The sequence below is a fragment of the Benincasa hispida genome, chromosome 7 (genome assembly GCF_027475165.1).
Source record: "Benincasa hispida cultivar pf3 chromosome 7, pf3_genome.v1.1, whole genome shotgun sequence".
Lineage (NCBI taxonomy): Eukaryota > Viridiplantae > Streptophyta > Magnoliopsida > Cucurbitales > Cucurbitaceae > Benincasa > Benincasa hispida.
In genome coordinates, this window is record NC_143484.1 from 51,877,653 (window position 1) to 51,902,399 (window position 24,747).

General features: G+C 29.5%; 3 protein-coding genes across 4 annotated transcripts; 1 reads left to right on the forward strand and 2 right to left on the reverse strand.

The window, feature by feature from the left end:
- Positions 1–3,836: 3,836 nt before the first annotated feature.
- Positions 3,837–12,563, reverse strand: LOC120081818 (Peroxidase superfamily protein). 2 transcript variants are annotated; one of them, XM_039036991.2, is made up of 5 exons: positions 12,515–12,563; positions 6,977–7,069; positions 6,001–6,192; positions 5,169–5,334; positions 3,837–4,500 (listed from the first exon to the last, which is right to left on the reverse strand). In XM_039036991.2, exons 2-5 carry the CDS (start codon positions 7,052–7,054, stop codon positions 4,070–4,072), a joined length of 867 nt encoding a protein of 288 aa, XP_038892919.1. In that variant the 5' UTR covers positions 7,055–7,069; positions 12,515–12,563; the 3' UTR covers positions 3,837–4,069. The 2 variants fall into 2 exon arrangements, with proteins under 2 accessions (XP_038892919.1, XP_038892918.1); XM_039036990.2 differs by lacking the exon at positions 12,515–12,563 and having other exon boundaries at positions 6,977–7,359.
- Positions 11,246–12,676, reverse strand: LOC120081820 (chaperonin 60 subunit beta). The gene is made up of 2 exons (XM_039036993.2): positions 12,515–12,676; positions 11,246–12,356 (listed from the first exon to the last, which is right to left on the reverse strand). Exon 1 carries the CDS (start codon positions 12,674–12,676, stop codon positions 12,533–12,535), a length of 144 nt encoding a protein of 47 aa, XP_038892921.1. The 3' UTR covers positions 11,246–12,356; positions 12,515–12,532.
- Positions 11,698–12,974, forward strand: LOC120081819 (Acyl-CoA N-acyltransferases (NAT) superfamily protein). The gene has a single exon (XM_039036992.2). The coding sequence runs from the start codon at positions 11,698–11,700 to the stop codon at positions 12,277–12,279; it is 582 nt and encodes a 193-aa protein (XP_038892920.1). The 3' UTR covers positions 12,280–12,974.
- Positions 12,975–24,747: the final 11,773 nt, after the last annotated feature.

A 24,747-nucleotide genomic window follows, 5' to 3' on the forward strand; every position in this document is an offset into this window, starting at 1 on the left:
CTTTCCCTACGAATACATTATTTTTGGTAAGAGTATATAGGTATGCCCCTATAGTTTGAGTAAACCCGGGTTTACTAAGGAGATAGCTCTAGACCAAATTCTTTCTTATCTTCGGAGTGTGCAAGACGTCCTTTAATGTGAGGGTCTTCCCAGAGGTAAACTTCAGTTCCACCTTGCCAGTTCTAGCAACTTTCATGGAGTGGTGATCCCCCAACAGAATATTCTTATCCTTAGTTTCAGTATAAGTTTTAAATAGACTAACAGACATAGCGCATAGTGCCAGTGTCTATCCACCACCCTTCACAACCACCGATCACATTTACTTCTGTGATCATGGCAACTAACGATTCTTCTGTCAGGTTTGCCTAACCAGCAGAACGAAGCCTATTCCTATAGTTTCTAGCCATATGCCTAGGTTTATTACAATTAAAGCACAGAAACTGTATCGTTTCTTCTGAGGAGGGTTATATTTTTTTCTGTTGGTTCTAGTTGCTGGAGCCATGGTTTTGACCTTTCCTCTTTGTCCCCTTAGATTTTTGGTCAGGGTTTTACCACGGCAAAGGTGGGTTTCCCAGATACTACGTTCACCTCCTCCCTCTAGTCCTACTTCCGAGCTTCCTCCTTGGTCCTTAACTGGGTGATAAAACTCTCCAAGGAGAACTCCTTGGTCTTATGCCTCAAAGTGTTCTTAAAGTCTTTCCACAAGGGGACAGTTTATCAATAATAACAGCAACTTGGAATTGTTCGTCTAGATGTATACCTTCAGTAATTATTTCGTGGGTTATCTTCTAGAGTTCATGGGATTAAGCCTCCACGGATTTGTCATCCGTCATCTGGAACTTGAGATAATGGCTAACAGTATATTTCTTCGACTCGGCCTCCTGGTGTCGTACTTCTTTTGGAGGGCATCCTAGACCTCCTTCGCTGTCTTCATTGTACTGTAGTAGTCATACAGATCATCAGTCAAACTATTTAAAATAAAGTTCTTACAAAGGAAGTCTTTCTCCTCCCAGTCAACAGCTTCTTTTATCTGTTGTTCAGTTGGTTCTTCTAAAGTGACAATCGGCTTATCTCTGGTACAAGTGTCTTTCTTGACGGTGAGAAAGAACAGCATCTTTTACTTCCATTGTTTGAAGTTCGCTCCTTCGAACCGGAATGGACAGTTAAGGTCAAAAGTCATAACGTCGTTGTTTCTAGTGAGGGTCATTAGTGATGTGGCGGTAAACTCCTCTTAAAATTGTTGGAAACGACAAGACCCTCAGACGACAAACAGCAAATGGTCAAGGCACGGCGGTTGAGCAAAGAACAAATCCTACAAAACAGAAACTCGTTATTGGCTGAATTGCGAAGCTCGTTCTCTTTAAGACATTTTGTGGCTCTGCCCAAGTGTGCAAGCAAGTCAAGAATACTGCCACGTCGTCCCCAGGATAAAACAGCCGAAAAAGTATGAGAGGAGAGGAGAACTTTCGAATAGAAGTGAAAAGTTGTGTGAATGATCTGCTGAGGGTCACGCCTTTTATAGGCTTTCAGCATGGAACAATCAAGTGAGAAAGAGACGGAGAGCCTCAGAATGTGCAAGGGGCCGGAAGACTCGCGTGGAAGACTCAACCAGAAGACTCGCCGGAGAGGACTTTTCTTTTTCCAATTTTAAAATAAGAATAATAATAATCACACACACACGTCTCACATCGCAACAGTTGACCGACCGCGGCGCGCATGTAGGACGTCCACCGAGCCCACATTGGTCTATCTCCTCACTCCCTCCAAAATATGGGTACCCCTTGGGGCCCAAACCTAAAGCCCAAAGTTGGAGTACAAAAAGGAGGTTTCCAAATCAAAATTGTCCAATGTGAGATTCTCCAACCAAAGGTCGGTTCCCTCTTATTTTGAAATCTAAATTTTCACCCAATAGTATTTGTACAAGTTATCACTCTACGACTATCCAACTAACTCACTTGAGTTCATCCTATTCTGTTGTAGTTTAGCCTCGTCGACTAGCCCACCACTGTCCAAATTCATTGCCGTGACTGTCCAGACAGAGCTTGTGTCGTGGATGTGTTGTAGGTACGTCATTTATGTCCTAATTGTTACCATACATAGATGGTGTAGTTAAGATATTGTCACATTCAACAAAACTAACATAAACTAGAAAGCATCCATTGTCTTTGATATATATATATAATTAGGTTACATTTATTCGATCTATTCCTATGCATAGTCAATTGTGAAAATACCTTCATTACCACCAAGTTGCAACTTCTCCCAATACACCCTCTGAAATGTTCAAAATCGGAGTCACATGGCACATGGAAAGAAACTAAAATTAAAGTCAGAGTATTGATTATTTTCATCCCACCTATCACACTACAAAATACTCTAATTAGTTGTGCATGGATATCATGTTCGCAAAGTAGTCTAAACAGCAAAATCTAAAAGAGGGAGGAAGAATTAAGAGAGAGATGAGGTGTTTGATAGGTAGAGTTCTTGCAATGGGAGGTTTTAGAGAGATGAGGATGTCATTGATAGGGCTACAACACAGAGACGGTGGTGGACGAGTAGTTTGTTTTGGCAAATTCTTAAGATAAAATGGACTTCAATTCATCTTTGTGTCGAATGGTTGTTTGAGAAGCTTCAAGCCACAAATTTGTATTCTTATTCTCCTTTTTTTTCAAGGAGCAATTCACACGTTGGTTAAATACAATAAAAGTAAATTCTTATAAATAAAAAAAAATCCTAAAAACATTTACACTTTATAACAAAAAGCTCCACAAAAGTTTATACTTTTGAAACTTTAAGTTATAAAGTATAAATACTTTTAAATATTTTTTATATTTAAAAAGACCCCTACAATTAAAACTATGCAGGTTAATTAAAATGAAATATTAGTTAGAATTCAAAACAAGTAAAAAATAAAAATAAAAATATCCCAACAAAGGTCCAAAAGAATCTAAATCAAAACTAACAAATAAACCACCTAAAGTTTTTTTTTAAAAAAAAAACAAAAAAAACGGCGTGAAGGTTGGCTTACAAGTTAGTTAGAGGGCAAAAAAGGAAAAAATAAATTAATAGATATACACACGTTTCTCACTATTAAAGGTAGATATTTTTCAAAATCAATTCACAATATTTGACATCCTTTACAGTTTCTCTATTATATTTAAGATAACGTGCATTTAGGAGATGGGTTTTTTAAAAAAATTGAAATTCGTAGTTTGAATTTAAAATTTTTAGTACAGATTTATACTTTTAACAAAAAAGTTTGATATTGTATTTTAGATTTATTTTTGTTATATGTTATTATATTTTATGATATTGTAGAAATTTTTAACATAAAACGTGCTTGGAGTTCTTATGATTAAGCCACCGAAAAAATAAAGATGCACCTTGTTAGTATAGATAGTAACTTTAAACCTTTCTTAACCATACTTTCATGTCCTTAGGATCCGTGATACCGATTCATTCATATACCCCTCTTGAACTCAAATTGTTACATACTATCTAAAAACAACCACCTCAGTTTCAATTTTCTGTTTTCGCCTTCCAACAACCAAACATTTTCTACTAACTACTATCAAGATTTTGACAAATACTTAATATTAAAAAAAAAAAAATTGCTCCACTCTTTTTGCATTTATTTCTCCTAAATCGAAGCTTAAGAAAATAATAATAAAATTTTTTTAAAAAAAGAAAAAAATCTTAAATGCTGACAACCAATTGCCCAATTAAATTTTGCCACGTGGCAAGTAATTTTATTCTTTTTAGAAAATTGAATGGTTATTTTACAGAGGGCCGCAATATGAAAAATATTTCCTAGCAGTAGTCAATAGGAACCAAAATTCCAAAGAAACAAATGCAGAATTTCATATATAATGTATAGAAGATATAAAATTTAAAAGCATACATTGTGATTTGCCTGTGTTTTACATCAAACTCCTATGCTTTAAGAATGGTTACACCCAGACCCACTCATACTCATACAATTTGCAAAATGAACATTTTATAAGTATAATATCAGAACTATTCCTTTATAAAAAAAAGAGACACAACAAATAATTTTCCCCCCTTGTTCTCATGTATTGATAAACCTGCAGTTTTTCCTAACTTCCCCAGTGAAAAAGCTATCAGAATTGGTAATATTTCCCAACTTCACCATGGAATCAGAGAATTGCTGAAAGAAAGCAAGTGGATCAGCAGCATATTTCTTCACCAATGCCCTTGTTTCCATGCCCAGAAGGCTTGAATACAATTCCTGGTCTGAATTCAAAACCCCTTCTCCTCTCATCAACATGTGGAAATAAGAGTTGTCAAACAGCTCAGGTGTCACATTGTCCATTGCTGTTATGTTGTTCTCTGCTGCTTTCCCTACTAGAGGGCAAATTGACCTCAACTTCTCAATATATGACCTCGAAATCGGGTTGTTAGTATCTGAAGTTGCTTCGAAATCCCCATAAATCCTTTCTCTGAAATTCTCGCACCTCGCCATTCCGATTGTGTGCGCTCCTGGAAAGTACAAGTTCCAAACTCACCTTTATAAGCTTCTGTTTCCTAAGATTTAAACTGGCCCAAATCTTTCTACAAATGACTTGTTTTAGCTTTCATAGTTTTGCTAACATTTTCAATATATCACAAAATTTAGAAAGGCAACGGTAAGGTTGCATGAACTTACTTTAAAGTTTTGTCAGTTAGTCCTGTATCACAAAAATTATGTTTATCTAAGTCCGCATACTTTATAAAGATTATAATAGAATATGAACTTTCAATTTCGTGTCTGTTAGATCTTTATTGTTAGCGCTAATATGAGTAGCTCGGTAAACAAGACACTGATTACCATTTCAAAGGTTGATGATTCATTCTTTTTGCTTGCAATTGTTAAACCCAATGAAGAAAAAGGTCATTCTTGTTAGCTCCATAAATTATTAAAAGTTTGAATCTTCTTAAAATGAAGCCACCACACACCTCCTAGCTAAAACAGCAAATGTGCCAAGAAAGTGTTAAAATATCGAAGTTGCATAGATTAATGAAGCGGGATTCAGTAGACACTTCTTAAAGTATAAGAACTACATATATAACACAACTTAAAAAGTCTAGGGACATAAACTCGATAACCAAACTATACAATCTAATAGTTATCACCAAAGTTGATAGATAAAATTTCACAAATGTAATACCTGATAGAGCTACCATGTCAGTGACAGAGAGACCCTGATAAAGAAACTTGGAGATGATGCTGAGAAGTCCCTCATTGGCAGAGGGAAGATTTGAGTTTGCAAGTTCATAACTTGCAGTTGTGGAGTCCTTTCTTCCAAGAGGAACATCCCAGTAAGGGCCACCCACCTGCAAAGCAAACAATTCCATCATTAGCACTTGTCACACTCATCAATGATTTTAGATCCAGAATATAATTTTTAAGAAGTAAGAACAATGATATGTTTCCATAATCCCCTCCTCGTTTAATAACCATTTAAGCCTTGGTTAGTAACTATGCGGTTTTTTATTTTTAATTTTTTAAAATTAAGCCTACAGACACCCCTTCCACCTCTAGGTTTCTTGTTTTGTTATCTACTTTTTACCCATATTTTTAAAAATCAAACCAAAATTTGAAAACTAAAAAGAGTAGTTTTTATAAACTTGTTTTTGTTTGTAGAATTTGGCTAAGAATTCAACTCTTGTATTTAAGAAAAATGCAAACCAGGGTAAGAAAATGAGAGAATATAAGCTTAATTTTCAAAAACCAAAATAAAAAAACAAGATGGTTACCAAACGAGGTCTTAGTTTTTTTGTTTTTGAAGATTAAGCTTAGAAGCACTATTTCCACAAATAAGTTTCTTTGTCCCTTTATCCCCTTTCTTTGTTTTTGTTCTTAGAACTTGACTAAGAATTCAAGTGTTTCTTTAAGAAATGTGAAAATCATATTAACGGATTTGGGAGAACAAGCATAAATTTCAGAAAACAAAAAACAAGAAGTGCAATTGAAAGCTTAAAGTTTGGGTTAATAATTACCAGAATCACTGCATCCCTAACTGCAATAGTGAGTATATCTGCACAAGAAACAATCCCAGGGCATTCTGATTCAAGGCTGTTCTTAATCCTATCAATGATTCTAAAGCCTTTGAGGGAGTGTATGTTGATGGAAGCCTTTTTCTCTCCCTGTAATGTTATAGTGTCATCCAGCAGAACCGATCCGTCGCACCCCTAATTCAAATCCTAACAATTGTGAGTTCGGTTCACATGAATATCATGCCTATATTTTCAATTCGATAAAATAAAAACAAGATAAAAACCAATACATCCACCTATGAGCTTCTTTGTTTTATGATTCACTTTTTCACAAAATATTTAAAAATTCAAGCCAAGTTTTGAGAGGGAAAAATCACGGAATTCTAGTTTCAAACTTCATTACTCTCTGAGCTTCAAAATTTGTGTCTATTTGATTCTTAAACTTTCAAAATTATAAGTTTCACCCCTGAGCATTCGAATCTTTTAAAATCACAAATATGCTAATCTCAAAATTGAAAATTATAAGTTTCATAAGATATCATATTCAAACTTAATAGATCAATTAGTTTTTAAAAATATTTTGAATTTATCAAGGACCTATAAGACACAAAATTGAAGGATTAGGACTTGTTAAGCACAAATTAAAAGTTTAGGAACTTATAATCACTTTAAAAGTTTAGCGACCAAATAGACACAAACTTCAAAATTTAGAGACTAAACTTTACCAAAAGTAATAACAAACAAACAATTACCTTACATATTTTTGTTCTCTTTTTCAAAAGAAAAAGAAAACAACAAACAAACAAGAACTAAGACTCCGAAAATCCAAAACAAGAACGTTATCAAATAAGTCCGGCTTCACGAAAGCTAAGTGAGGCCATAAACTTAAAATGCAAGCTCTGATTTGAAGAAGCAAGACAATTTCAGTATAATAAAGAGATGTACCAAAACAAAAAGTGAATTGAATGATGAAATGAACCTGAACAAAGCAGTCGTGAAAGTGCAATCGGACAACAAAAGCTGCATTGCGTGGTTCAGAAAGCACAGCACACTCCATTTCTTTCCTCACAACCTGCAACACATTGGGACAAGTTTTGGCATAATAATCCAATGTCAATCGGGGCTCCCCTGTTTCAAACAAGCTGTGGCTCACAACAAAGAAAACAGAAAGCATTATCATCATCACTCCATAAACTTTATTTGAGATTGCCATTTTTTTAGGGGTTTAAGAAAGTGGGAGAGATGGGAATGGGCATCCAATTTTTATAGAAGAAGCTGATTTCTTGCATGGCTGCGTTAGAGTGATTTAGTCAAGAGAAGATGCAACAACTAATATTGGTCTGGTTGTTGGGTCTTCCTTCCCTTTCCCAAACGAAACCCAAAAAGAATATTAGAGAGTTGAGCCCTCATTGGGTGTATGAGGATAAAAATATTAGAGCAAGTAACCAAACGAAAGTGGATGGAGGTAATAATAATCAAAGATATCGATCCTTAAAAAGCATAATACCAACTTTTGAGTTTCTTCTCTGTCTTTTTCTCTCTGTTTTCATGTCATGGCCGTGTCTTCAAGCGGCTTTTCACACACCATCGGCTTGGATTTTGCAAAGCAAAGCTAGAGGGGAATGGAAATTGTAAAAAATAGCACATTTACAACTTCACCTTACAAAATTGACACTTTTTTTAAAAATTTGTAAAAATAGTCTTTCTCGATTCATATCGAACACCGAAATTAGTTAAAAAATCAATTTTTTTTTCAATTATCAGTTATTTTAGACCATACATCCAGCCTAATGATACACCAAGATTTATTGATTTTTTTTTATGTAATCATCCCAAATCTTATTTTATTTTCAAATTTTCTCCAAATTTTGTTGTGTTAATTAAAATTATATCAAATTATTATGTAACTTTTCAAATTTTTAGCATAGTTGTTTTCACAATTATATGATTTTCCAAAAATCCAAATGGAGTTTTCCAATTATCAAAGTAGATTTTTCAAATTGATTGAACATTTTTTAATTTTGAAAAAGATGAATTTTTTCGAAAAATTGGGTAAGATTTGTGATATAGATAAAATCTCGAGGTTAATCTTGCCCAAGATTCCACCGAAAAAGCTCAAATATATGAATTTCGATATTAATTATGCTCGAGATTTCATATGAAATCTTGGTGGTATTTTGCTTCGGATTAACACAGATGCACATAATCTCGGTGTATAATCTGGCAAGATGTACCGAGAAAGTCCCAAACAGTCAAAAGTTGATTTTTTTAACTAAAATCTCGTAGTCGACGTCCGAGATAGACTGAGAAGTTTTAAAAAAGGATGCTAGTTTTGTAAAGTAAAAACTTAAATGTGCTATTTTTGACAATTTCCTTTTTATCTTTCACAACTAGCAGCTAGGGGTATTCAAAAAACCCGATGACCCGAAAAAATCGATTAACCCAACCCAACCAGTTGGGTTATCAACTCATTTGGGTTGGGTTGAGTTCAAATAAATGAAAATTTTATAGGTTTGATTAGTTTATGGGTTCACCTAATATAACCCAAACCAATCTGAATCAACCCGAATTTATTATTAATTTTTTAAAAAAATATTACTTATAATACAATTATTTATGCATGTATTGAATTTAATTTTATTTAATTCCAATATATTTTTTTTGAATAATTTACTCTCCAACAACTCTTAAAAATAGTTTTTTTCACTCTATAAATATATAAATTGAAATTGAATTGTTAATCTTTATTCAATATATGAAAATAATTAAATTAGATTTTTACATATTTACGTTTTGTTTCTTTTTAGAATAGAATTTTAAATAAATGACCCAATTAACCCGAACATTGAATTGGGTCTAAAATGTCTTTCAACCCAACCCAATACAATCCATGAACACCCCACTAGCAACCATTTTTGGCAATTTGTTATAGTGATTTTTTCTTGGTCCTTTATGACCGAAATCAACCCTAAGAAAGCCCAAAAAAATCTTAAAGCCCAAAAAATCAATAGTTTGGATATATGAAGATAAATTTTTATTTAAATCTCGAGGATCGAATTGCCAAATGCCAAAATAGATGCTAATTGTGAAAAATACAACTTTTGAAGGTTATTTCCAACAATTTCCTTAAAAAAGATGTTTAAGAAAAATATTATGCTGTTAGATTATAATTAATTTTTCAAAAATGAGATTGGAAAAAAAAAAAAAAAAAAAAGGGGGCCTTTACTAGCATTCTCTTTATAATTTTTGAAAACATTATAAAAACAAATTTACAGAGTCTTTTTCTATGTGAAAAGGATTACTTGGACTAAATTTGAAAAACTATAAAAGCAAAATAGTTATGGTACTCTGGTATCTTTTTACTTGTGTGGTGTCACCAAGACAGTCTAATTTATAGAAATTCGTTGGTGTAAAGGAAGAAAAAATCAAAATTTGCCGTTCAAATTGCTTTATCTTAATTATTGTTATTATTGGAGAGGTGCCAATGTGTTAATGAAATAGGGGGATATATTTTTTATTTTCCAATCTCTAGAACAGCTGGTAGACTCGGATAGATTGAGTGGGTTAATTCAATTGCTTAAAGGTGGTGCAAGCGTACCAGTTAAAAGTTCAACTCAACAAGACAATCTAAAGAAACGGTACAAAAACCAAATTAGGATCCAATCCAAACACACACGACATTGAAAGTTATCTTAATCAGCAATAACATATTCCAATTTGTAGGCTTGAATTTTGTTTCAATGCTTGAGAATTGTTGAGGAAAATATAATAACTTCAGTGAACTTTTTACTCGTTTTGCTCATATATATTATGTTATGAACCGTTTTCACTATTTTTTTTCCTCCTTTTTTTTCCTTTTTTTTTTTCCGTTGTTCCAAAACAGAACTACCCTTTACCATTTTTTATATTGCAGTTTTTACCTTTGCATACAGATTTCGTTATCTGTTATATACCTTTCAAAAACTTTTTAAAATCTCAACGTAGAATACATTCTGCATACCAATCTCAAGGTAAAAATCAACGGTAATTTAGAACAATGGGGCATATGAACTACAAACCCTTTTATTATTAATAAATAATTTCATTCAATTCAACTAAACTCATTTTGACACAATAAAATGAAAATTGTCAGAAATAGAGAATTTTTTCAAATATTATATAATTTTCCAAAATCTTATACCAAATCTTATACATTTTCATAATTTCTACAAATTCAACTAAATATTATAACTTTTCAAATGCTTCGTCCAATTTCTCTTCTACAATTATATTGAATTTCTGAATTATCCAAATGGTTTTCAAGTGATTGACTTCTAATTTTTAGATTTTGAGAAAAAAAAAACAAATGTACAAAATATTAAATAAAATATGAGAAATATATAGAATCTCGATTCTAATTTGTCCGAAAATTCATCGAGAAAGCTCAAAAATATAAAATTTTGGCGTTAATATGTCCGAGAGTAATATCGAGATTTTATATATTTTTCTTAACTTACCATTTTTTTCCAAAATTTAATCTTTCTCAAAATTTTAAAAATTAAAATGTAATCACTTGAGATCAATTTGTATAATTGGTAAATTCATTTAAAAGTTTAAAAATTCATTTAATTGTGAAAATATAAATTGAGCTAAATATTTGAAAAATTATATTATAATATTTGGTAAAGATAAGCTATTTGCGAGAAAATCTAAAAATATATACGATTTGGTATAAGGAAAGATTATATAGAAAATATTAACTGAATCTTGATGGCTAACAAGCAAGATGTAAATCTCAATGTCGATCTCGTTCAAGATGGACAGAAAAACTATTTGAATGAGTGTTCAAAAAACATGCTAATTTTATAGAGTGAAAACTTGAAAAAACTATTTCTTATAAATTTTCACAATAAAATTTACTAAAATAATAAAATATTTCAATTGTTAAGGCGTTGTGGTAGTAACCATTTGATTTTTGGTTTTTTAGATTTTGAAAATTAAGCTTATAAACACTCATTTCTAAATTTTATTATCTACTTTTCCCAATGTTTTAAAAACCAAACCTAAGTTTTGAAAACTTAACTATTTTACTCAAGAAAAATGTAAAATATTGTTAAAAAAAATGAGATACTTAATTTTCAAATACCAAATGGTTACTAAAGAGGCAAATTATAAGTTAAATCTTCAACTATTGCAGCTATGTCCATAACTTTTTTTTCCTTTTCCTTTTCCTTTTCGAGTTCAAACCATCGTGAAGTGGTGAGCAATATGCTGAAATAGGGAGGTTTTATGTACGAGCAATCTTCGAGCATTCCACACAAAAAAATAATAATAATAAAAAGAAGACGTTAGAGGTGTTTGTCACTAGACAAATTATACTCGAACGATGAAAGGTCAATATAGCCTATGATGAACGGATGGAATGCACACAAATGCAATCAAAGTGCAATCAAAGAGTGATTTCTTGTTGACACGTCCGAAATGAAAGGCCCACTTATCCGTGGAAAAGCTAGAATTCCCAGTCCAAACGACTGCTCTGTATCTTACATACGAAGCCGCCATTACCACCACAAATTCCAACCTCTCTCTGAACTCACTTCCATGGCTTCCCTTACACCAACCATTGCTTCCATTTTCAGATAACTTTCACTTCTCCCATTGCTCCGTCTTCTTCTTCTTCTTCTTCTTCTTCTTCTTCTTCTTTTCTAACTTCCTCAAACAATGCTACTCCCCGCCATCACCTCCGCCCCTTTCTCCTGTTCTCTTCGTCTCACTAACCCCATCTTCCCCCATCATCGTAACGTCGCCGTCTCCGCCTCCGCCCAAGCGTCGCCGGCGAATTCTAGCTATAGCGTCTCCGACAAGGACCTCGAATCCCGCGGCTTCGTGCTTCACCGTACCGTCTCCGACCTCAACCTCGACCATCTGAACTCGGTCTTCGCCGCCGTCGGATTCCCCAAACGCGATCCGGATAAGATCAGGATCGCGTTGGAGAACACGGACGCCTTGCTCTGGATCCAATACGGTAAAACGCAACGGCCGGTGGCGTTCGCTAGGGCTACAGGCGACGGCGTGTTCAACGCGATTATATGGGATGTGGTGGTGGATCCTTCCTTCCAAGGGCTTGGTTTAGGTAAGGCTGTGATTGAGAGGATTATCGAGGACCTTCTTCGTAAAGGCATTTTCAATATCGCATTGTATTCGGAGCCTCGCGTGCTAGGGTTCTACAGACCTCTAGGGTTCGTCGCGGATCCGGATGGGATCCGTGGTATGGTGTATTCGAGAAAGAAAAAGAAAAACTAATTACAGAATTCCTCAAATCCAATTGCATCCATCCCTTCCCTTTCATCAATCAAAGTTTAATTACCAAAGCATTCGATCTTTTCCCGGTGAAATTCGAAGGAAGAAAAAGCAACAAACGAGCAATCAATTCAACTTGCCATTTTTGTTACCGTTGAAATCAATATTACTCTTAAAGATTCAGAACAAACAGACAACGAAAAGAATCGGAACACGATGAAAATTGAGAATAGCGTACCTCCGATGGAAAGCTGGATTAGGAAACATCCTTGGCACAGTTCAAGAAAGCAGCAGAGCAAAGAATGGAAGCAATAAGAGCGAAAATTCCCAAACCGATGACGAGAGAAACTCCGGCGACGAACAAATCTAATAGGCCTTGAATGCTCAAACCGATCATCATCCTCTTCTTCTTCGTCAAGTTCCTATTCTGCGTGTAAGAGTAGGAACAAAAGGCCAAAAGCCCGTAGCCATTAACAAGAGGCCGCGAAATTACGACACGACTCAGAGCTCTGCGATGGAAATCACTGTAGATTTCTACGTGTCGACTTTTTCATTCACCCTCTGTATTTCTTGTCTCTTAGTAAAAAAATTTTCGTTTAATACATCTTTTAGATATTGTTATTTGATAATTATGTAATATTAAACCACTTTTCATTTTTTTTAAATTAAATCTATTTCATTCCTATTTTTTAGGAAAATTATTGTTGAATTTTTAGTTAATTTTTTAAAACAAAAACAAATTTTCAAAAGCTACTTTTTAGGATTGAAATTTTAGTTTGGTTTTCTAAATTGGTAGATAGGAAATAAAATAAAATATAAAAAAAAATTGAATATGGAAGTAGTATCTATAGACTTAATTATCAAATTGGTTGAAATTATTTACTTATGAGAAAATTAGTTAAATCTCTTCTAAATTTACCACAACTTTCTCCCAAAAAAAAAAGAAAATAATAACCTATACACTAAATAATTATAATTGAACGGTAATTAGTATATACACATTCCACACTATTTTTAACTTTTTAATAATTCACTCATTAATTTATTAATTCAATGGAATCAAGCTTGGTACAAAAATAAGTTTAATTAAGGTACAAATTGACATTGATCATTAAATAAATGTCAAAATTACCATTTAAAGACAAAAAAAGATAGGTATAATAACCAATATGAATATATATATAATTCAACTAACACAAAACATGTATTATTTGACTTTAAAATTAGATTTAAATTATAAATTTTTTTATAAAAAAAAGTTACAATTTTAAGAGCAATCTAAGTTTAAAATGCAAGTGTTGATATTAACATTTTTGTGATAGAAAATAGTTGTTTTTTTGGTACTTTAATATTAATATTTTTTAAGACGGTATTCTTCTTTTTGCGATTTTTTTTTTTTTATTTGTGTAGAGTGCAATTTTTTTATTTTCTTAATTAGAATTTATATAAATATATTTTTTTAAGTTAACAATAGTGAAAATAGAAGATCGAATCATTAAGACCTCTATAAAGAAAGGCCAAGCTAATTAGCATCAAGCTATGTTGATTTATATTTTGGCCTAATATACATGTGAAACAAAAAAATATATATTTTTATATTTTCAATAAATGAAATCCTACGAGTTGTGCTCATATTGGGCCGCAACTCCATATTCGCCGCACCGGCCCATTAGATCAAACGCTTAGAAAGAGTGCTTTTTATATGTAGACCAAGGCGCAAGTTTAAACAAAAAAAATCGTGCATAGGAATTTGAATCACAAATTATTTTTAGACTAATTACTTTTAGTCTCTAAATTTTAATAGAAATAACTATTGGGTATCTAAACTTTAATTTATAATAATTTAGTCTCTATACGTTACTATATAAGAATATAGTCCTTGTACTTTAAATTTTATAACAATTTAGTCCCTATTGTAGAAATTAATGATAAAATTTAATGAGATTTCATGCATACATAAACCTTTAATTTGTTAGAGACTCAATATTTTTACAAAATATAAAGTCTACATCATAAAATATTAAAAATTGATATCTAACTTTGATTAATTTTTTTTTACGTGAGGGACTAAATTGTTACCATTTTAAAAGTACAAGAACTAAATTGTTACATACTAAAGTTTAGGGACCAAATCGTTACAAAATTGAAAGATACAGGGACTAAATCATCAAAAATCAAAGTTCAAAGACTAAATTGTTACTCTTGAGAAAGTTCAGGGACCAAAAGTAATTTTTAACTCTTTTTTTTTTTCATACTTAGCATATGTTTATATAAGTTAAGTTACACTCGTTTTGACTTAGGTTTTAATTATTTATATGTTGATATTGAGTTTATGATTTTTTTTATAAGTTATTTATTTATAATTTTCTTTACATTACCAATTATACATTTTATTTCTTTAAATTATATTTTAAAAAGATAGAAATTATTTGTTATACAAGATGAAAATGATCAAATTTTGTTCTGATTGAAGGACAGACAAAACTGAAGGGAGAAAAAAAAAAGTTGATGTTATCTATTTTTCCCATTAAACTTATAGCAATCTTGTATTTTAAAGCCTCTAATTCTTGTACGTAAAAATAATTATTTTTATGATTCACATAAAAAAAAACATTGATGTTGTTCTCCATTTCTTTATATATATTATTATTATGGACATTTTAATCTTTTTTTTTAAATTGTGATCACATGTATTCTCTGCAAAAGCATATAAAAATGTTGTAATTTAGTTATAATGACTAAAGTAGACTTATTAGATGGTGAAAATTATCACTTGATTTCAAATTTAATTTATCAGACAAAAAAAGATCTTCTCGATAAATTTTCAATATTAAAGCTTCATTTGAGATTGTTGTAACTTTTAAAATAATTGTTGGCAATTTTGTTGAAAATAAGTAAAATAGTGTTTAGTAAATTTTAATTTTAAACTATAAAAAAAAATAGTCATGGTATTTGATAAATTAATATTAAATTAGTGTAAATTTGTTATAGGAATCAAATAATAAATAAATAAATAATAATTTATTTAGAATAGTATGAATAAAACAATGAGAAGTTGAGCTATGTCCTTTTCAAGGTTTTTTTCCCTTTAATATGGTTATTTCTTATGTACTAAAATTGAGTTGTGGTGTTTTCTTTTTGGTGAACGTGTGAATTGATCATTGTGCTAGATGGATGTAGATTGATCATTGAGTGACACTTCTAGTGGTTGCCAATTCGGCAACAAGGCTCCTCACCTTTAATAGGTTACACCAACTACCAACCAAGTATCATTTATATATTATCCTCCTTAATTACGTAAGGCTGTTATGTTTGATCTAAGGAGGAGAGTTAAAATTAGTAGAATTGACTCTACTCCTTGGCCCATTTTTTGAAGTTTGTTCAAGGGCTTTTTACATAGATAACATTAATTATAGGTTCATATTATACTATTATCTTATACCTTCTATTTATTTCAATTGAATAGATCCGGCGTTGGTTTGGTCCTCATGTTGTTCTCCACTTCTTTATTTATATTATTATTATTGGACAACGACTGGATAGTCATTGAATAGATCAAACATTGGGCGAACAGATCCGGCACGGGATGATCGACGGCACGATGTGCAGTGGATTTGACTGTCAATGGCGATAGGTAGGGCGGCGCAATAAGCAAGGTGGCGATGGACAGGAGCGGCGGTAGATTTAGGACTTCACGAAGAAGAAGAGTTGAAGATGATTAGTGTTCTTGTGCATGCAAACCAATGAATAAATGTACATATATGTGTGTATATATATATATTCGTATAGTTTATATAAACGAGGACGATTTTTATTTAGATTTTTGTTTGATGATATTTACACTTATATATATGTTTGATGTTGAACATCGAATCTATCTGTGATATAATGTGGTAGATATTTTTGTTTATTTTCGACTATTTTGGATTTATGATATGTACTGTGACATAGATGAAATTTATGATATATACTGCAATATATATTGAACACTGAGTCAAAGTGTGTTTTATATATACTGTGGTATAACTGATAAATGAATTTGATTAAACAATATATACTCGTAGTCTATATATTGTATTGTTATATTGAATGGTATAACTAGTATATTTATATTTCATATATTGATTTATTTGCAAACATCTAATACAAAATTCTAAGGCATATTTAAAAATATTCATGAATCTGCTAGAAAAACCAACAAGTTGTTATGAAACCAATTGTATTTAAGAACATATCAAATATATTTACAAGTGTATTTCATATATTGCACTATAAAAAATAACGGATACGATAGCTAACGAAAAAGGCTATAAAAGATATTTTATAGTCATTTTCGAAGGTCCTGCTCATGTTATTAAAAGTCTTGAGATTTTTTATAGCATTTTTGTAGAGCTATATTGGATGCTATAATAAATTATGAAGGTCTAGCTTATTTACTTTGCTATAAAAACATTTAATAGCGTCTTTTATTAAAGCTATAGTATGTTTATATAGCTAAAATAATACGTTATCTTTAACTTATAATATCACTTTTTTAATGCTATAATATAGTATTTATAGCTTTAATCTTATACTATAGTAAGGTTATTTAGTCTTTTCTAATAGGTATATTTACTCTAATAATCTTTTGATAACACTTTTTTTTCACTATATATATTTTGTTATAGCTTTGCTCATGGCTATAAGGGGTACAATTATTTTTTTCTCAACAAGAATAATTTATATATCATTTTTTATATTTGTGTTAAAAATAAAATCGTGACTCAAACTCAACCCACACATATTAAATACTTCATAACACATTAAATACCATGACTTTGATTCATAATTGAAATTTTATAAATCTATTAACATTACAAAAATAAAACATTGTAATCATTTCCAAGAACAAAGTATACAAATGATACAAAATAAAGTAATGTATCTTCCATGTTTATTTTTGCAAGAAAATAAAATATTTTGCAAACCTTCTTTGTTCACTTGTAATTCCTAAGATTCTCTTGATATTCCAATGGACATTTCTTTTGAAGGTTGATTTGTATCTTTTGATGGACATCTATTAAACAGAAAAACATAGACACATATTAAATAACCAAACATAACAAAAGAAACCTATTGAATTAATAATACAAGTCATTTAGAAATCCACTGACATCAAACCAAAACAACAAATTACATAGTTGAACATCTCATACTTATAAACTCAACACATCTTTTTTAACACCTAAAATTCTTGAAGGTGAATAATCTAGCTCCAACAACATTCTAAGATATTTTCATATTACCTAGGACTTCATTTTCAAGTCTCATGAGAAATCTAACTTATAAAACTAGCACTCCAACGACAAAAAGAAAACATTGCACCCAATATAAAATTTGACACCACAAACTGCATATTACCTAAGCAACCTCTAAGTATTTCACATTTATTAAAAAGGTTTAAATTGTTCGAGGAAAGAAGTCTGTAAATAATGAAAGCTTATTTAATAACGAAGTCCACAAATTATTGTATAAAAGTAAACAATGTTATACCTTTATTGAGATTTACTTTACAGAGAATATGTTGTCCCGATAATTGAATTAAAAATGATTGAATTTATGTCTTTTGTCTCAACCAGAAAAATCCAACAATATTATGTAGAAATTGAAGTAAATTACCAACAGAATCATTAATTTTCCTCATCGGACACAAAAACTTCAAAATTTAACATCATGTTGGTTAGAACATTTGCGAAAATCTAATACAATATTCAAAGGTATATTAAAAAATAACATGAATATGCTAGTAAAGCGAGTTGCTTGATATGTGAAATACAATAAATGAAAAACAAAATTATATTAAATACATTTTCTCTCTCTATTTGAAAATGGGAAGCAAACCTCAACTAATTAATATTACATAATAAATGAATTTTCTCTCTCCAACTTTGAGGGTATATGTAAAATGTGTATTCTCTCATTAATTACCTAAAAATGGCTATAAAAAATAGAAAATGGGTAAATTTGTCCAAAATTATCTTTAAAAAATTTTATTGAAAATTTTCAAATTTAAAGATATTTATGAAATATATGGTTCAAGGAGTATTTTTTTATATAAAAATCTCTTTTTTAATTTTAGCTTTATGTTTTGAATTGTCCAAACAATATGTGAATATGTTTTTTTAAAAAAATCATGATTAAAATATTAATAAATAACAAGATAGTATTTTAACAACAAACATAAATTTCATGACTTGTCAACTTCATATATACTATGGGCTTCATGGCAACTCCTCACACTTAACAACTATCAAACTAAACAACTTTATTGCTTACCCCCAAATACCCCATAAATAATTCAATATTTGTATATATTTATTATGCCCTTTTTCTATAACAAAAGTAGGATATAAAATTTTCATGACTCGTTTACTCCTTACACTTGTCTGGCTCGAAGACGAAACCCATTAATTGATGTTGTTGTATTTAATGATGTAGTATCTGTTTAGCTCCGTTTTTCTTTGCATTACTTAAAAGAAAAACTAATATAAAAATATGAACTAATTTCGACCAAAAGAAAAGTGATGCTAATTGTTATCATTTTAACTACCTATTGTTAGGTCATGTATTTAATTTTTCTTTTGTCCTTAAGATTTTTTTTATTTGCATCTCACTTTTTGTATATCATACTAATCATCTAATGATTTTAGTTCTTTTAAGATATTAATTTTACATATCTCTAAGTTTTTTTTTTCTTTTTTTCTTTTTTTTTGGATAAAAAAACTTACATATCTTTAAGCTTAAAATTGTTAAATCATCATGGAAGATTAATACATCATTGTTGTGAAATCAAGCATAATTCATCTAAAATGCATATAGGTAATGATTAAGAGATGTATGGTTTAAAATTTAAATCTCCCACCTATATTATACTTAAAAAAAATACATCATCACTTGTTTTAATTATATACGACATGTCATATTATTTTACATTATTTTCTAATGAGTTTTGATCAAACTTATGGACTATTTGGTTTAAGGTTTTCTAAATATCTGCGAATAAAATATGTCTGGGAATAGGATGTCTAAGAATAAAAAATAATTATGTTTGGTTGTACATGAAAATGCTATCAGAATTTTGTGAAAAAAAATTGTGTTTGTGTTTAATTTAGGAAAAAACATGAAAATCTTATTACAATTGCAATAGATTAATAATTTAAAGAATAAATAATATTCAGTATGTCAATAAAAAGTTAACTAATTATGAATCGATAATAATTTCAATCATAAATATTTGAAGATTAAGTAATTTATAACTAAAATTAACCAATTAATGCATTTAATGAACGTCATACTAATTATAATTTAACACTTAATCATTTTTATTATTAATTAATTTCAACATTAGTAATTTTACTTTTAATTAAATAATATAAGAAAATGTATTTTAATGAACAATATATTATGTAAACTGTCAAGAAAATGAGATAAAAATATGATATATTACTAAAGAATACTAAAAAAGTGTTTTATAAATATGATATATTAATAATGAATGGAGTAATAAAAATTAATCATAATAAATAATTAACTTCTTATAAATAATTAGTGATGATTCTATGTTCATAATGAATGATCAAATTAAAATTAATCTCCATAAATTACTTGATTATTAAAAAACAATAAAGTAATAAATTATTATTATTGAAAAATGAAGTTTAATACTAACTAAATTTAACTAATCCCAGTTTACTAATTAAATATGTTTAAGATATTATTAGTTAATAAATTAATAAGTTATGTGAAAAATAATTCCATTCATTTAATAAACTTTTATTATAAAAATAAGTTAAGTAAATATTTTAATAGATCATTATTGATTTATAAATAAATATTTTTATTATTTTTATTAATTGATTAATTGATTAACTATATTCAAAATGAAACTATATGTAAAATGAAAAACAGTTAAATAAAGGAAAAGAGAAAACCCACACTTTTGGAAGGGAATAGAAAAACCTTATCGATGGGAAATGAGGATGCTTGAGAATAGCTTATTTATTCCAAGCAAAAAGTTGAAAACTGTGAAACAAACATGGAAATTGGATACTTGTACCAATTCCCATGCATAAAACCCGTCAATCAAACGACCCTTAAAGTTAAGGCTAATCATTAATATTTATAGTCTAATTAATTGGATAAAAACAAAAGTTTTAACATTAGAAAGCTCTAACTAAGCTAAATACATAGAAAAATATCTTTTTGGTCTATAGATTTTAGGTTTAGTTTCTTTTTTATCTCCAAATTTCAAAATATTACACTTCTAGTCATTAAGTTTTGAGTTTAATTTCATTTTAGTCCATGATTCCAATTTTTACAACTTTACCCTTGAGACTCAAATTTTCACTCATTATTCACTTTAGTCTTTGGCATCAATAACTAATAATTAATTTTAAATAATCATGCCGTGTAAATTTAAATTAATTTCAATAGTGATAAAAATAGTGAAAAATTAATGAATTATAATTTTTTTTAAATCAATTAATAGACATCAACAATGAAGATAAAAAATGAATATTTAATTAGAAAAAAAAAAAAAAAAAAAACGAGATCAAAAGAGTAAATCTTGAAACTGAGTGATCAAATTGAAACACAAGTCAAACCTCAAGTGAAAAATGTAACATTTTGAAATCTATAGACTAAATTGAAATCAAACTAAAAACTTAACCACTAAAAATATAATATTTAAAAATCTAGAGACCAAATAAAAATTAGTACAAATACTACACTAGTCAAGTTATATTGATTTTAACAAATTTAATTATTTTCTTGGCCTTCAAAAACAGGTTTGAATAGAGACTTAGATATTAATAATAGGAGAAGGATAATGCTCATGTTTCGTATATAAATATATTTAAATTTCGTTTACGTGTTACGTGTACGCACAAAAATGGAAAATAAGATATCCTTAGCCACAAATGCCAAACGGTAGTGGATTTGAACCTTAACCAATATGAAAGCCAAACATGCGTTTAAGGTATAGATTTGTATTATATTATTTACAAAATTCCAAAACCAAACATGACATCCACCCATTCATATTATATTATTGTTAATTTATTGTTTGTTATTAACTTTGAGATAAGAAAAACTATGTGTGCACACACGTGTGGGAACGTGTCTCAAACATGTGAAAAAAAATCACTTTATATATATTTACGACAATAAATTGATATTTTTATGATACGAGAAGAAAGTCAAATCTAAAAAGGAGAGGAATAAAAACTATTATAAAAGTTACACTCAAATGCCTTGGACAAAAAAAAGGAGGTTTTTAGGTTTTCTTTTAATTTATGGTAATAACTAACCGTTATTTATAAGAAATAATTAACTGATAATAATTTTTTTAAATTTAAGAAAATAAAAATGATGTGCCTTTGACCGAAAGAGATGTGGATTTTGGATTTTTTTATGTTTATGTTTTTTTTTTTTTTTTTTTTTTTTTTACGCAAAGGTATTGTAATTAACGCTGTTGTTAGCATGAACCTTTATGAAAGTTTTTTAGTGTCACCTAAATAACAGTCATTAAAGAGAAATAATTATTAATTAATAATTTTATGAATTTAAGAAACTAACCCAATAGCATTTTTTACGAGAAAAGACAGATTTCGAATGTTTTAAAATTTTATGATGGTTTTTCAATGTCACAAAGTGATTATTATGACTAACAATCATTAAATAGAAAAATAAAATTTCATATATACACGCACATCTCGACATATATAATATGTTAAATTATAAAGAAAATACGGCTTAATTTTGTCATTTGTTTTATAAATACTATTATACGACTTTCAAACATTGCAACATTATCCATGACTTTTCTGACACTTCAAAACTACATTTGGAGAAGAAATCCTTTAGAACATGAAAATAGTACGTGTTGACCTGTAATAAAAATTTGGATCGTCATACCATTCTAAGTCATTGCCACACAACTTTCTTATTTGAATTTTCATAAAAAAAAATTAAAGAATTTCTACTACTCTAATGGTGAAATTTTATGAAAAAATCAAAAATAATATTGTAATTCTTGAAAGAATATAGATACATTTGTGTGTGTTTTTATTTTTGTGTTGGTTTGGTTTTTGTCATTGTTCGTTTCTTTTTAGTCATAAACAATATTAGTAGAATATTTATTTTTCATTGGTTTTTTTTTTCCTTTTGCAATGTTGTGTTTGCTATTGATTTGGTTCGGTTTGATTTTTTTGTCACGGTTATATAGATAATTAGTAGAGTGTTTTTCCGTTTTCTTGAAAAGAAATATGGCCGACACTTGAGAGTTCGTACAATTAATCTGAATAAAGAAAATGGGATAGTCAAAGCCAAAGGGAAGAAACGAGAGGAGGAGATGGAAATGAGAATAAGTCAATTATATATATATATATAATTAGAAGGGAAAAAAAGGCAAAATAAAATAAAAGGAGAGGAGGGTGGAGGGGGCTGTTTAAGTGGAGACAGTGGACGTAGGTACAGGGCTTTGTTCGTACATTTTGTTTGTGGCTGCCACTGCCCACTGCCCATTGCCACTCCACAGTCCACACCCTTCTTCTTTGCATCGCAACCGCCTTCAACGGATGTTCTAGAAAAAAAAGTCTATCTATCCAAACAGTAGCGGATCCAGTATTTTATGTAAGAAGATATAAATACGTATAAATATAATTTTAGATACGTCGTCGTCAAAGTGAACATATGTCAACTAACATACGATTGCGTTAGTGACTAAGATGTTTGTGGTTGGTATCCTTCATCCCTATTTAGTATCAAAATCTTGTTTCTTCGTTCTTTTTTAAGTTATAATATCATTTTTTCTTTCTTCCTTAAGACTTATTCTGTTTTAATCCACGTGCTTTCAAATGTTCAAATATATATCTTACAATTTTAATAGTTTTACTAATCTCTTTTGTTAGTCTATGGTTAATTTTTCTAAAATAAATTTAGTCTCTATTATGTGTTAATTTATAAATTTTGAAAACATGTTAATGTGGTGTCTTTCCTTGAGTAGAGACAAGAATGATTATTGTTATTTTTCTAGTTCTATAAAAATGTATCTTTAAATTATAATGTGAAACCAATTCAAAAAATTATGTAAAATATACGAACTAAATTCAAATTTGTGAAAGTATATCAATTAAACTGGAATGAGTTTCAGAATTATAAAGATTAAAATTATATTTTAACTTCTTTTTATCTTATAGATAAATTTAAAATTATTAAAGAAATGAAAATCTTATTCAATTAAGTAAGCTAATCACGATAATAAATTTAAATAAAAACATATAAATATATGTTTAGGCTAAATTTTTTAATTTTTTTAATATATAATAAAGATAAGGGATTCAAATCACATAACCATAGATCCTTAAAACATAATTTATGTTAATATTGAATTAAGCTCTATTTCAAATATATTATATTATATTATTAGGCCTCAGTGTTGTCGAGGCCGATGTGAGCCTATTAGGCTGACCGACCCAATTTTTTTGCTCACACCTCTATGGAACTCTCTTGGATCTTATTCCTGCCATTCTCGGACCTATTTAAGATGAAGTAACTCTTATAATTTTACTATTTCATGGATTCCTCTACTTATCTACAATTGTCCATAACATTTTACAATTGATTTATTATGGTCTTTGTCTTTCTTTCTTTTTTAAAAAAAAAAATCATTGTCATATTTAAAAAAGTAAAAAATAAAATTAAAAAATCCATTTTTTATTTTCAAAATGTTGAAAGCATACTTAAAAAGTAAATAGCAAGTTAAATAAATTTATGCGTGGAAGTAAATGTTTATAAACCTAATTAATTTTAAAAAAAAAATCAAACGACTTCTTAGATTTTCATATTCTAGTTTGAAGCGATGGATTTAATTAACAAACATTCTCATATTAGAATTGTAAAATACATGGCTCATATCATTAGAATCTTAAAACATATTATTATATAAAAACATTTGATACTGATCTACAACATATCATTAGAATCTTAAAACATTTAGGGACGTATGAAACAAGGAGTTGGTTATTATAATTTTATGATAGTCTTTAATCCAAGCGTGCTCTTAATTATTTAAAAATGATTGGTTTTAATGGGTTTAAGTTTGTAAAAGTGTACTATAAAAATATTTGACTTAACAAATATGAAAGTACTGTTTGTAAAGTGTTGTTGACGACTTGAAGTTAAATTTTTTTAAAAAAGAAAAAAAAAAGTGTTGTTTGAGTTTTAGAATGATTTGACCCAATGTCGTTGTAGAGAGACATGAAGGGGAAACAGTTAAATAGACAAACTCAATCAAATCAACTGAAAACCCCACCATTTTTATCTCTGTTCCGATTGTCCTCTCTTTTCCTCAATTATTGATAAGAGATTTAGAAACACCCGAATATAAAAGTAAAATAAAAATTGATTGAAACACTCTAAAGAGTTGAGAGG

Coding starts and splice junctions, on each gene's coding strand:
- LOC120081820 (XM_039036993.2), bottom strand. CDS start 12,676: ATGATGATCGGTTTGAGCATTCAAGGCCTATTAGATTTGTTCGTCGCC.
- LOC120081819 (XM_039036992.2), top strand. CDS start 11,698: ATGCTACTCCCCGCCATCACCTCCGCCCCTTTCTCCTGTTCTCTTCGT.
- LOC120081818 (XM_039036990.2), bottom strand. CDS start 7,210: ATGGCAATCTCAAATAAAGTTTATGGAGTGATGATGATAATGCTTTCT. Junction 5,335..6,000: donor TTAGGGATGCAGTGATTCTG/GTAATTATTAAC, acceptor TTTGCTTTGCAG/GTGGGTGGCCCTTACTGGGA. Junction 4,501..5,168: donor TGACATGGTAGCTCTATCAG/GTATTACATTTG, acceptor TGTACTTTCCAG/GAGCGCACACAATCGGAATG.